This window comes from Coregonus clupeaformis, chromosome 37, assembly GCF_020615455.1.
Source record: "Coregonus clupeaformis isolate EN_2021a chromosome 37, ASM2061545v1, whole genome shotgun sequence".
NCBI lineage: Eukaryota > Metazoa > Chordata > Actinopteri > Salmoniformes > Salmonidae > Coregonus > Coregonus clupeaformis.
The window spans coordinates 21,268,855-21,282,757 of record NC_059228.1 but is presented as its reverse complement, the minus strand read 5'-3'; the positions used below and the strand labels follow the sequence as shown (position 1 = coordinate 21,282,757).

The 13,903-nt window shown below is 45.8% G+C and overlaps 1 protein-coding gene across 2 annotated transcripts in view; it reads left to right on the top strand.

Moving 5' to 3' along the window:
• LOC121553321 (ryanodine receptor 2-like) overlaps positions 1–13,903 on the top strand; it is a 96,226-nt gene that overhangs the window by 40,536 nt on the left and 41,787 nt on the right. For both annotated transcript variants that reach the window (XR_006657919.1, XM_041866348.2), the window contains 22 exons: positions 128–236; positions 561–681; positions 976–1,145; positions 1,634–1,854; positions 2,044–2,134; positions 2,245–2,385; positions 2,712–2,875; positions 3,336–3,414; positions 3,610–3,696; positions 3,856–3,993; positions 4,297–4,374; positions 4,465–4,540; positions 4,819–4,942; positions 6,376–6,491; positions 6,608–6,681; positions 7,427–7,548; positions 7,784–7,833; positions 11,164–11,224; positions 11,624–11,853; positions 12,890–12,971; positions 13,204–13,334; positions 13,575–13,895. Coding sequence is in view for 1 of the 2 variants with exons in the window: in XM_041866348.2 (XP_041722282.2) it covers positions 128–236; positions 561–681; positions 976–1,145; positions 1,634–1,854; positions 2,044–2,134; positions 2,245–2,385; positions 2,712–2,875; positions 3,336–3,414; positions 3,610–3,696; positions 3,856–3,993; positions 4,297–4,374; positions 4,465–4,540; positions 4,819–4,942; positions 6,376–6,491; positions 6,608–6,681; positions 7,427–7,548; positions 7,784–7,833; positions 11,164–11,224; positions 11,624–11,853; positions 12,890–12,971; positions 13,204–13,334; positions 13,575–13,895 (2,786 nt within the window). In the remaining variant the exon portion in view is untranslated. The remainder of the gene's footprint in view (positions 1–127; positions 237–560; positions 682–975; positions 1,146–1,633; positions 1,855–2,043; positions 2,135–2,244; positions 2,386–2,711; positions 2,876–3,335; positions 3,415–3,609; positions 3,697–3,855; positions 3,994–4,296; positions 4,375–4,464; positions 4,541–4,818; positions 4,943–6,375; positions 6,492–6,607; positions 6,682–7,426; positions 7,549–7,783; positions 7,834–11,163; positions 11,225–11,623; positions 11,854–12,889; positions 12,972–13,203; positions 13,335–13,574; positions 13,896–13,903) is intronic.

The following is a 13,903-nucleotide window of genomic DNA, read 5'->3' as shown; positions in this document are numbered from 1 at the left end:
CCGTTCCCTCTTCAGCTTGATTCAATATGGCGTCCAGTTATGTCAACTGACCTTTAAACATGAGTAAAATCATTATGGTGCACAGCTTCTGAGTCATGTAAACGCTTCTCTCTCCCCGCCCACACAGGAACGTGCTGCAGGATGAGGAGGAGGACATAATCCACATGGGCCACTCCATCATGACCTTCTACTCCGCCCTCATTGACCTGCTGGGCCGCTGTGCCCCGGAGATGCATGTTAGTCTGTTTAACCACCTGATGGGACACTGTCAATAGTCCAATCGATCAGGGCTCTAATGTAGGACTAGAAAAAGCTTGCCTGCGGTTACATTGATTGGCCATGCAGTGATTGACCTTATGGGTTAAGAAGCTTTATTTCCTCCACTTCTATTTGTGTCCAAAAAGTGAAGGTCTGTGTCATATGCTGCACATTACCTGACAGCAAGATCATTTGACGTTGGCTGTTTCTTTAAAGTCTTTAAAGACATTGGAATGAATGGCAGAGCTTAAGAATAAAATACTAATAAAGCTGATCATTTTGATTTGATTATGTTTGTCCAGCTGATCCATGCTGGGAAGGGCGAGGCCATCCGTATCCGGGCCATCCTGAGGTCCCTCATCCCCATCAAGGACCTGCAGGGAGTCATCGGCATCCCCTTCCAACTCCCATCTCTAGCAAAAGGTCAGTCCTCTGTGAGAAGTCACTATAGTCTTATGTGGTTGTAAACCCAATCTTTGCAGCTTGTACTGTTTAATTTTTTTTACAGATAAGTTGGTTCTAGTCTCATCCTCCTGCTGAGTGCTTTCTCTGTTATATGGTAGAAATTAGCCTGGGGTTAAGTTGGCTCAAGTTTTGAGACGGATCGCCAAGCATGTATTATAGATCCACCCATCGTAAAAATTGTGCCGCATTAGCCAAAATATAATGTGGTGAAATATTTGTCCAAATTTCCTTCTGTTCTTGTCATTTATCCAGATGGCACGGTAGTCGAGCCAGACCCATCCAATGTGTTCTGCCCGGACCACAAGGCAGCCATGGTGCTCTTCCTGGACCGTGTGTACGGCATCGAGGACCAGAGCTTCCTGCTCCACCTGCTGGAAGTGGGCTTCCTGCCAGACCTGCAGGCTGCGGCCTCTCTGGACACAGTGAGGGAGACATTGACCATACTGACACAGCACCACTGGAGTGATCCACTGTTATGGACCTGAGGGACCTACAGGAATGCCCACTGGAGTGATTCACTATAACCCCATTGGAGTGTTCAGCCAATGCACATTGTGGGACACAGAGTGAGACTATCACATCCCAAGGATTATCCTGTAATGCAGATGAAGTGCACCATTAATTCATTAATGTGATTTGAGTTAGGGTTAGTGTTGGAGACAGGATCTGTAGTGTCTACTAACGAACACTATGGGGCAGTGTTACCATACCAACTCACTCATTCACTCCCCTTTCCCTCATTCTTACTAGTCTTCAATGTCTCTCTCCATTTCTGACTCTCAGACTTTTATGGATCGAATCCTTTTTTCTTTCTTCCTCTGTCTCTGTCCCTAGGTTAAAACTGCCCCTCTCTTTTTAGTCCTGACACTTCGGTAAACTAAATTTCACCCGGCTGCTCCTCTCCCTGCAGACTGATCTGAGTGCCACAGACATGGCCCTGGCCCTGAACAGGTACCTGTGTACGGCTGTGCTGCCCCTGCTCACTAAGTGCTCCAGCCTGTTCTCTGGGACAGAGGACCAGGGGCCGCTGGTGGATGCTCTCCTCCAGGCCGTCTACCGCCTGTCCAGGGCCCTCAGCCTCACCAAGGCCCAGAGAGATGCCATCGAGGACTGCATGCTGGCCATATGCAGGTGGGGCACATGGAGGAACTAATGTTATTATTATTATCCCTCCATACAGCTCCCTGTTCTCCTCCATCACTTGCACACCTTCTCTACCATAGAGGCAGAACGGGAGCAGTTATTTAGAAGGAGATGTAATTCAAAGGGAATTGTTGGTGCATACTGTATTTCTGTGTGTCCTTCTGCATGTGTCCTCAGTAAGCTCAGGCCATCCTTGATGCAACCTCTGCTCCGACGGCTTGTTTTCGATGTGCCCCTTCTGACAAACCACACTAAAATACCACTCAAGGTTAGTTATATAATAGTAGTCACACACATACACAGGCCATGTAATGTATGTGTGTATTTGGACATATATGACTTTTCTGAAGAAATTGACTTTCGCCACTTTCCTTCCAGCTGTTGACCAATCACTATGAGCAGAGCTGGAAGTACTACTGTCTGATTGGAGGTTTGGGGCACCTGGGCTCCGCCTCAGAGGAGGAGCTTCACCTCTCCAGGAAGCTGTTCAGGGGAGTGTTCAACGCTCTGTCCAGGAAGGTACAGTTGGACCAACTCTTCAGCCTGTCCCAAAACAACCATTTGATGTTAACAGAGCTGAAGAGATGAGTGTAAGCAATAGCCTACAATGGGAGCAACCCAAAAGCCCATTTGAAGAATAAGTCATATTGTAATCGGATCCCTTCATATCTATAAACATCTATTGGATATTGGAGGGGGCATGGGGTTTGTTTTCAGACCAAGCAATAATGCTACTGCCCACACTAACCCACCCAGTCTATGATTTATATTGCGTATGTCTTCTCCTGTGTAGCCCTAAGGCATGTATTTGTTCAGACTATCTCCCTGTCTCCTCTCCTAAACAGCACTATGACGCTGAGCTCTCCAAGCTGGCTCTGCAGTGTCTGGCAGCTGCAGCTGGAGCCCTTCCTGCTGACCACATGGACCCTGGCTGTGTAGCCTGGATGGAGAGACACCCCTCCATGGACGCACAGGGGCACTTTGACCCCCAGCCTGTAGACACCTCCAAGTGAGCCTGTGGCTAGGACCTTAGTGATACCATTATTCATGTCCTCTCTTGTAGAAATGCTCTTTAAATTGACATATATATAAGAATAATAAAGTGGGTGCTTACATTTGTCCTATTTCACACACGAATTGGACATTTGTTTTTTTACATATCTCACTCCCCCTGAGACACCTCTCGGAGAGTAGGGTCAGACATTATTGACGGCGACCCTGGAGCAATTAGGGTTAAGTGCCTTGCTCAAGAGCACATTGACACATTTTTCACCTAGTCGGCTCGGGGATTTGAACCAGCGACCTTACGGTTACTGGCCCAACGCTCCTAACCGCTAGGCTGCCTGCCGCCCTCTACATATATTGTTTGATAATATTATAAAATATAAATGCATATGTCTATTTAAGGAGCATTTTTATATTATATTGTTCTGATATGTGTTATAAAGTTATTATTTTTTACCCGTTAGTGTGTCAGTACCAGAGAAACTGGAGTTTGTGGTGAATAAATATGCAGAACACACCCATGAGAAGTGGTCAATGGACAAGGTAACTGAGCTTTGAGTTTACTATGAGTATATTTGTTTTGAGTTTAAAATATGTACTGTGCAAGAACTCTGTGGACACTGTCATTCTGTGTAATGTGTGAACTGCTGTGTATGAAGAAGATTATGCTGTGTGTGTATATGAATATCATACTGTATATGATTAATGATGTATGTTTATCTTTGCTATGACTTTCAGTTTGCCAATGGCTGGGTCCATGGGGAGCTCTGTGAAAAGACCAAAGTACACCCTCTCCTGAAGCCCTACAGAGCTCTGGCTGAGAGGGTGGGTCTAAGCTACAACATACAGAGTACTGTTTGTTTTAGGATTTTATTGATATTTAGAATAAAATATCTAATATTTGTCTGCATTTGTCTGTCGTGAACATATTGCAGTTCCAAAGTTTTCTCATCTGTTTGTTACTGTCACATTGGTTTTCCTCAGGACAAAGAGGCGTATCGCTGGTCCATAAAGGAGACAGTGCGAAGTATGTTGGCCTTTGGCTGGACAATAGAGAGAACTAAAGAGGGAGATGGCCTTGGCCTACTCACCTGCTCACGCCGCATCTCCCAGGCTGGACAGGTATAGTACTACAGTATTATAGGACCTTAATCCATAGGCCCTCACACAGTACTGTTGGCATGACCTTGTTTAAGTCCTGCTCTGATATGAACCTGTTGACTTTTTCCCATCTGTTGCATTTCTTCCTTCCTTGCTTTCTTCATTGAAACTGAGCAGCTGTACTGTCCATATTGTTGCTGTTGGGGGTGTTGTTGTTGTTGTTGTTGTTGCTGCTGTTGCTTTGATTCACACTGAATGTACTAAACTATTGCAATGAATGCGTAGAAAGATGTAAATGAATGCATGTCTCTGTCTGTGGTTTAGCTGTCGTTTGAAGGAGCATCAACCTTCACCCCCAAGCCAATGGACATGAGCAGTGTGACACTCTCATGGGATCAGTGTGTAAGTCAGGACATAGACACTGTATTCATATACAATTAGGATTATTGTTATTGACTGTATAATAACTGATTGTTTTATACTTTCCTTCAGTCTATGGCTGAATTGCTGGCTGAGAACTACCATAACACCTGGTCCAGGAAGAAGAAGCAGGAAGTGGATGCTAAAGGTAGCATTTCATCACAAACCATGATTAATTAAGCTCTAAGAGGGGTTGTGCCTATAGGTGATTTCCTGTACCTCTGGCAACTTGAAACCAGGCCAAAAAGTTACTCAGTGGTTCTGAAGCAAAGCACTGTGCAGAATGATTAATCTACATAATGACTTTGCATCTGAAATAAATGCTTATATGAAAAAGATTGGTGAATTCCCTCAAATGCGCTGGATATCCTTTCTGAATTTCACATCCGTCCATCTATTATACTTTGTTCTGATTTGTTACTCCAGGGGGAGGGGGTCATTCTACACTGGTGCCCTATGATACCCTCCCTACCAAGGAGAAAGCCAAACTGAGAGAGAAAGCCCAGGATGTCCTCAAGTTCTTCCAGCTGAACGGCTACACAGTGTGGAGGTGAGGAACTGGCATTCAAGGACTATTAACAACTGATGCTAATTGTCAGTGATCATTGTTCTGTAGCCCTTTACACTCGTACCCGTTTATGGTTGAAAATGGCAGCTTTGGACCCTGATAAGCACGATAATTGGAACGCAGTGGCTGTACAGTAACATGTTATACATGACGTCAGAGCTCTGGGTCTGCGCTTCACAGCACTGTATGGGTTTTGACTGACAGACGTTCTGAACTTGAGCACCGCGCGCAACAAGAAGTTGCTCCTATCCTTAATGCTAATTGGGCAACTTTTGCAAAAAAAATTTGTGAGGGAAATGCTGTAATTTACGGGGACTCTATTTCTTTTGAAAAATGAGACGTTGAGGATTATAATAAATTCCGCTTTGATGTCATACAAGCAAGCCAAACACCTTTGAGTCTGAATGTGCACTTCACATTTCCATATCATAAAACTCATAATATACAGTGTCAACATTTATGATCACTATGTTTGATGTACAGTTACAAGATGACATGACGTTATACCCTGGGTTGTTCTGAACATGAATTAACCTATTTTTGTTGTATTTTGAAGAAAATCTGCTGCGGACCACGTATCTGAATGCACCCATGACTCCATTCAATGCATGCCAAAATTACGATCTGCTTCTCTGAATTGCTTAGTGAAAGACTAACAATATAAGGTCGTATTTTATAATTTAGCTAGTCACGTAGGCAATAGAACAAGCTTTCAAATTAGGCCCACCTGACCCAGATTTATAATGGACAGTTTTTGGATTGCGTAAACAACAACACTAATTGTGTGAAGGTGGGGATGCAGAGTTGTGTTCCAAAGAAAATAACTACCAAGTGTTTTTGCTCTTGTTCCTCAAAGGCACAGCTAGGAGAGCTAAAAGAAAATCACCTTATAGTTGAAGACTCTTCTTTGAGTCATAAAAGTGCATTGAAATTACTTAGGAACTGTGGACACTTTGGAGAGGTGTGTGGCCACTTGGAAACCCCAGTTAGACCTCTCACTCAAACCCTTTTCCAATAATATTCTTATCATGTTACTGAATGTATCCAGAGTATTTTCAGTGGTGAAAAGTACAGTAAATGTAAAATCAACAGTGTAATGTTTGGATTCAGTCTTGTGTCAGGTGAACAGTTGTGTCCTCACCTTTAGTCTAATAATTTTCCCATAATCTCCAAACTGTTCTTTTTTAATTGCTACCATATTTTTTTCAATGTAGCCCTATCCATATAGGCCAATTCCCAAGAGTGGAAGGGGTTAATCATTGTCGTGCATCCTTAACAGTTCGATATTTAATGAAACGTTTTAGGTTAAGTGCCTTGCTCAAATGTATACAGTAAACCTCCATTAGCCTCATAGTGTCCAGACAATCTGTCTTCCTGACTTCTTAATGACATCACAGTGCTGCATCTCTGCACAGGGACAGAAAGGCAGCGGAGATGGATTCACCAGCCATAGCAAACCGCTTTGCCTACACCTTCCTACAGCAGCTCCTCTCATACACAGAGGAGGCCCAAGAACACATGCAGGAGCTGGGTAAGGATGGTAGCCATATAGCATCAGCCATCTTTCCTTTTATAAGTGACGTCAGAAGTTTCACTCATCTCTTACAACACATAGCATGTAATTGGATGTGTTGTGTTTTTCCTCAGAGGTTATGCAGGCAAGAGGTCAGATGGCAAAAGTAGAGGCTCCCCACCAGCAGCAGATTGACTTTTTCAGCAAGGTTTGTAAACGTAAAACCCCTTTTATTTTCCAGTCCAACAACTGAGATGGGCATGTGCTGTAGGTGGATGTGAAAGAACAATTTCCACTCTGTTGTCCTGCTTGATATGGCTCTGGCTATTATTAATTTATTTACGACCACACACTGATGTAGGCTAATTCGTTTTGTTGGGAGGTTGCCATGGGCAACCCAGTAAGTGAAAGCTACTGTGGCTCCAGAAATTGATATAGCCATTTTGGAAACCCATGTGGGCATGTCGATTGCCATCAGACCATTGATTAAGCCTCCCACGCTCCCTGTAAAGAGACAGAAAATAAAAGGGCTAATTCCCACTGATGGGACCACTGATTCTCTCCACACAGAGATCAATGCTAAGACATAGCAACAAATACAGCACAACAACTATGACTTTTCCTTAGGAAATAACTCAAAACAGACACAATGTGTTAAAACAGGGTCAATTTACCAAACTACATTGATAAAGTGATATGAATAGTCTATATTGGTGTGCTGACACAAATAAATAATAATAATAATAATAATATGCCATTTAGCAGACGCTTTTATCCAAAGCGACTTACAGTCATGCGTGCATACATTTTTTTTGTGTATGGGTGGTCCCGGGGATCGAACCCACTACCTTGGCGTTACAAGCGCTGTGCTCTACCAGCTGAGCTACAGAGGACCACAATAGTGTGCTAAGTCTATTGGGTTAGAGTTGCCTAAAAACACTTGTCTCCCACAGGTGGCGTTACCCCTGCTGGAGCAGTACCTGAAGAACCATCACCTCTACTTCCTGTCCACTGCAGCCAGCTCCCGAGGCAACGGAGGTCACGCTTCCAATAAGGAGAAGGAGATGGTCACCAGGTATCGGTTAATAACATATTACAATAATAACGTTAGCAGCATTTAGCTTTATAACTGTTTTTGTCTTGTCTATGCACTTTAAAAAAGGGGCATTTAACCCAACTTGGCTTTAAATATGCCCATGTGCCCAGGAACATAGAGGTGTCCTCTGTCTTCTCTACCTTTTGCATTCTCAACATATTTCATTTTCTATTCCTCTTCTCTCCATCCCTCTCTCTTGTCCTCCCATCTTCAGCCTGTTCTGCAAACTGGGAGCTCTTGTCAGACACAGGATATCTCTGTTTGGTAAGGATGGTATAAAGTTAACATGAAGCTTATTGACTTAAGATCTGTTTACATCTCATGTCCCTGTTCATGTTTTCATATTGCTACTGTTTGCGTTCATCTACATATACAATAGCAAATTAGGGTTCCTCAAGGGTTATTTGGGAAGGGTGATGGTTTTATGTGGAACCATACTGACCCAAAGAACCCTTCGAGCCCTTCAATGGTTCTTTGCAGTTCAAAAAAGGGTTCTTTCCTCTTTTAGTAATAATTATAATGTAGGTGGCTTATTCTGATATTTTGGGGCATGGTTAGTTCACAGGTCTTGTTGTGCAACCATGAATGAGAGTGTCATTCCAGTTGATTTAATCTGTTGTGTTATGCTATTACATGTTATATATGACTATGGCCAGTGACGGTGTCTTGTGAAAGACTCATGTATGGCCTTGTGTCATTTGAGAACTGTTGACTAAGTCAGTAGTTCTCAATTCTCTCCTCAGGGACCCCAAGCTGTTCCAGAGCTAGCACACCTGATTCAACTTGTTAATTAACACAATAATAAAACCTGTAATTTTAACAATATAATATGGCTATTACACCAGAATAAAAAACCCTGAATGGTTCTACAAAGAACCTTTGTGTCACGATCGTCTAAGGAAGTGGACCAAGGCGCAGCGTGTTGAGCGAACATGTTGACTTTATTAAATTAAAGCAACCACGAAAACAACAAAACAAATGACGATAGTGAAGTCCACAGTGACAATGACTGAACATGGAACAAAAACCCACAACCACAAGGTGAACACAGACAGTTTAAATATGGCTCCCAATCAGAGATAACGAGCCGACAGCTGACACTCGTTACCTCTGATTGGGAGTCACTCGATTAACCACGAAAACACAACCAAAGACAACCAACCAAAACACAACAAAACGAACACACCCTATACCCAACACAACCAAATGAATACACCCTGGCTCAAACTACACAGTCCCGGAGCCAGAGCGTGACAGTACCCCCCCCTAAAGGCGCGGACTCCGACCGCGCCTACACCCCAAAATAGGGGAGGGCTGGGTGGGTGTTGCTCCTCGGAGGCGGCTCCGGCTCCGGGCTTGACCACCACCCCACTTCACTCCCCCCGTAGTGCCCCCGGTCCGATCTGACCCCGCTTGCTGGATCAGGACCTCCGACCCGCACCCCCTGGCTTGGCGCGTGAGGTAGGAATGGACCGGACCTGGCAGACGATACGCACCCTTTGCCTGGTGCGTGGAGCCGGAACAGGCCTCACCAGGCTGAAGACTCGCATCCCTGGCTTGGTGCGAGTAGCAGGAATGGGCTGGATCAGGCTGACGGCTCGCACCCCTTGGCTTGGTGCGAGTAGCAGGGACGAGCTGAACCAGGCTGACGCACTCGCACCCTTGGCTTGGTGCGAGTAGCAGGAACGGGCTGGACCAGGCCGACGCACTCGTACCCCTGGCTTGGTGCGAGTAGCAGGAACGGGCTGGACCAGGCTGACGACTCGCACCCTTGGCTTGGTGCGAGTAGCAGGGACGAGCTGAACCAGGCTGACGACTCACACCCTTGGCTTGGTGCGAGTAGCAGGAACGGGCTGGACCAGGCCGACGACTCGTACCCCTGGCTTGGTGCGAGTAGCAGGAACGGGCTGGACCAGGCTGGCGTCTCGCACCCCTGGTTTGGTGCGAGTGGCAGGAACAGGCCGGGTCGGGCTGGCGACGCACACCGTAGGTTCTGTGCGTGGAGCAGGAACCGGCCGGGCTGGGCTGGCGACGCACACCGTAGGTTTAGTGCGTGGAGCTGGGACAGGCCTCACCGGACTGTGGAGACGGATAGGAGACCTGGAGCGAAGAGCGGCCACCACCCGTCCTGGCTGGATGCCTACCTTCACACACTCTGCGTGAGGCATCCGCACAGGACGTACAGGGCTGTGAACCCGTACCGACATGACAGCACGCGATACGGGAGCAGGATATCCGGGACCGCGGAGAGGCACTGGAAACCTCGAGCGTAGAGCCGGCACACTCCGTCCTGGCTGCATCCCCCCCTTCGCACGACACGTGCGGGGTGCTTGCACAGGACGTACAGGACTGTGCCGGACCACTCGTGGCACAGTACGCTGCTCCGCATACCGCGGAACCTGCCCCGTCTCATGCTGCCATGCCTGAGTACGGGAAGTTGGTTCCGCTCTACCTCCAGGCCTCGCCAACCTGCCTTCTGCCTCCCAACACCCGGTGACCACCTCTCCAAAACGTCCTGTAGCAGCCGCCTGCTGCCCAGCCGCCCAAGCCATGTGCCCCCCCCCAAAATTTCTTTGGGGTTGCCTCTCTTCCATCCGACTATGGCCCTGCTGACGCCGTTGCTCCTCTCCATCCTGGGTCTCCCCCTTCATCGCCCTCCGGTACCGGACGGCCTCCTCCTGCGTAATATGTCCCCAGCCGAGGAGGACATCCACCAGCGTTCTCTCCTGCGGGTGTTCCTGTATACGCTGCTTGGTCCTTTTGTGGTGGGTTTTTCTGTCACGATCGTCTAAGGAAGTGGACCAAGGCGCAGCGTGTTGAGCGAACATGTTGACTTTATTAAATTAAAGCAACCACGAAAACAACAAAACAAATGACGATAGTGAAGTCCACAGTGACAATGACTGAACATGGAACAAAAACCCACAACCACAAGGTGAACACAGACAGTTTAAATATGGCTCCCAATCAGAGATAACGAGCCGACAGCTGACACTCGTTACCTCTGATTGGGAGTCACTCGATTAACCACGAAAACACAACCAAAGACAACCAACCAAAACACAACAAAACGAACACACCCTATACCCAACACAACCAAATGAATACACCCTGGCTCAAACTACACAGTCCCGGAGCCAGAGCGTGACACTTTGAGATTGAGAAAGGTTCTTTATAGAACCATTCTCCATAAAGGTTTTATAAAGAACCATAAAAAAGGGGTCTATATAGCCCTAAAAAGGGTTGTAACTAGTGGAACCCTTTTTTGGTGGTATTTAGAACCTTTTTTAATGGTTCTTTATATAACCTTATGAAATGGTTCTTTGTAGCACCATACAGGTTCCATTTAGAACCTTATGAGCATGATTCTTTATAGAACCTTAAAAAAAAGGTTCCATATAGAACCAAAAAGGGTTCCGCTATGGTTTCAAGCCAAATAACCTTTATTTGGCACTATATAGAACCATTTGTTTTTAGTGTGTACATAGACACATAACCTATCCGTCTCCACACACCTAAGCCCCAGATCCTATCAGCAGTTTATGAGATTATGATCCCTATGATTTTGATTTCCCCTGTGTGTGTTTCCAACAGGGAGTGATGCACCTTCCATCGTCACCTGTCTTCTCATACTGGCCCAGTCTCTGGATGTCAGGTAGATAACACGGTCTCACTGTTACCCATGTCGGCTGAGCTGTTGTCACTCAGGCACTGATACCTTGATGATATCTGATATCTGTTGGTATCACTGTTGGTGCCAGGGCTACCTCGTAAGATTGCTATCTCAATGGAACTCACCTGCTTAGATAAAGGATTCAGTTGATAAATGAACAAATAGTATTGCCAATAGCTAGAGGACTCATGTGTAGTACTCTTTCTTTAGTGAGCAGATATATTTGATGAAGAAAAATACTATATAAAAATGCTCTTCATTCATGTTTGCAAATTATACTCTTTAACATTATAAACAGTATATTGCTAATTTAGACCAGATGTGGAACACGATCCAATAATGGCATTCAATTCATTCAATAATATGGGTAACCTCCTTCAGGACATTGATGAAGACTGCTCCAGAATCAGCCAGGGTCTCGCTACGGTCCTTCTTCGAGGCTGCAGCGGTGGACCTGGAGATGACCGTGGAGAACCTCTCTATGACCCAGAGCAGGACTCAGTCCAGAGGGGTGGCCCAGATCCTAGACTATACCACCACCGCCCTGCTGCCCACTCTCACCGCCATGTTTGAACACCTCAGCCACAACCAGTATGGAGAAGACCTCTTGGGTACGTGTGGCTCATGTTCTGTATCCTGGGAGGTAGAATGATATGGTGTTATTATGAGAGTTTGTCAGTTTGGGGAGGCACCACATCAGAATAATCATTGATCCTCTCAAAATTGAGTAAGGTATTTATGGTTACTGGTGGGATAAATGGATGTCTTGACTCAAGTATTTTCCCGGTTGACGTTTATTCAAATGAGTCTTGTCCTGGAGGCAGAACTGAGCGATTTTCCGCTAGATAGGCCAGCTGCAATGTCAAAATTGGCTTTATTGTAAAAGTTCATGAAAACTAAAATTAGCTTTTTGATCTTAATTTAAGGTTAGGAATTGGGGCTAGCAGTGTGGTTAAGGTTAGGGTTAAAAAATATATATATATATATATATATATATATATATATATATATATATATATATATATATATATATGGTTATGGTTAGGATTAGGTTTAAAATCTGATTGTATGACTTTGTGGCTGTGCCGGCTAGTGACCGCTGCAGAGCTGCCTCCAGAACAAGATTCATGACGAAAAATGCTAATCTGCTGGCTGTATGACTCAGTCACTCTCAAAACCCACAGTATCAATAGAGTGTGAATAAAATCACCCAAGTCAATCTGTAATCACAACCTCTTGTCTTCCAACTACGGTGTCCACAGGAGCCCATCTTCCCTCATACTGTACATTGTCAATGTCCTCCATATGTCTGGTAGCGGGTGAGATGGCAGTGAGCAGCTGAATTTAAGACCTCTTAAATAATTCAGAGATGCCCTCCCCTCTCAGCCAGCTTCCATACCTCATCTCATTCAATCTCAGTCATTTACATGGCGAGGTGGCACATTCTCTCTGCCAGTGATCACTACGGCTATTCACTAATTATTTATTACATTAATCAAATCTCACCCACTGTGAGCCCTCTCTGTCTCTACATATCAACTTCCCTCTAGCCTTCACACTCTGGCCACCAGCCAACACTCAGGAAGTTGTCTAGAAATCTAAGCTTCAGAGGGATTTATTCAGTGAGTCTCACCTTCTCCTTTACAGTGGACAGTGTCCAGGTGTCCTGTTATAAGATCCTCAACAGCCTCCACTCACTTGGCATCAGCAAAAGCTTCTACGCGGAGGGGTACTTTTTGACATTTAGCTTTGTGTGATGTAACATTCCAGTATGTGACAGTTAATGTATATGTTTGTATATGCTCCAGATTAATACAATCATAAAGTATGCACGACTCTGTACACATCAATATTCCTCTCTCTCCGTGGCTTAATATGGCTGTGTTGTCATGCACATGGCGTAGTGTGTGGGAGACAGTGCTGTCCAGAGCTGTCAGCAATCTGTTTGTGTGTGTTTGCAGGCAGAGACCATCAGCAGGAGCTTGTCTGGCAGCGCTGTCAGGGGCTTTCCCTGTGAGTTTCCTGGAGCCAGCTCTGAATGAGGACAACCCTTACTCCATCTACAACACCATGAGCCCCAGAGAGCGAGAGGGTAACCATACACACACCTACTACCCTCTCACACACTGCACACTGTGCTTCACTGCACATGCTATTTTTAATTTTTAATTAACTCTATTTAGTTGCACTCTTAGAAAAAAAAACTTTGAAGAAACCTTTTTGGTTCCAGGTAGAACTCATTTGGGTTTCTTGTAGAGCCTTTTCACAAACAACCTTTTTTTCAAAGCGTGTAGCTGAGGCATTTGAAGCTGTCCCTTCTCCTCTGTTTCAGATGTGGGAGTTCCAGACAAGGTGGAGGAGGTGTGTCCTCTCTTGCCATCTCTGCAGCAGCTTCTGGGGGAGGTGGAGGAGCTGGCAGGGTCAGGCTCAGGGACGCTCCAGGCCCAGTACAGCCATGTCACCGAGGTCACCCTGCCCTTGCTCTGCAGCTACGTGTCCCGCTGGTGGCAGCATGGCCCCGAGGGCCAACTGGAGAGCCCGTTCTGCACCTCACTCACCTCCCAGCATGCCAGCACCCTGCTGGGCAACATCCTCCGCATCATCCACAACCACCTGGGAACAGGCCAGGGAGACTGGATGAAGCGCCTGGCAGGTAGCCCT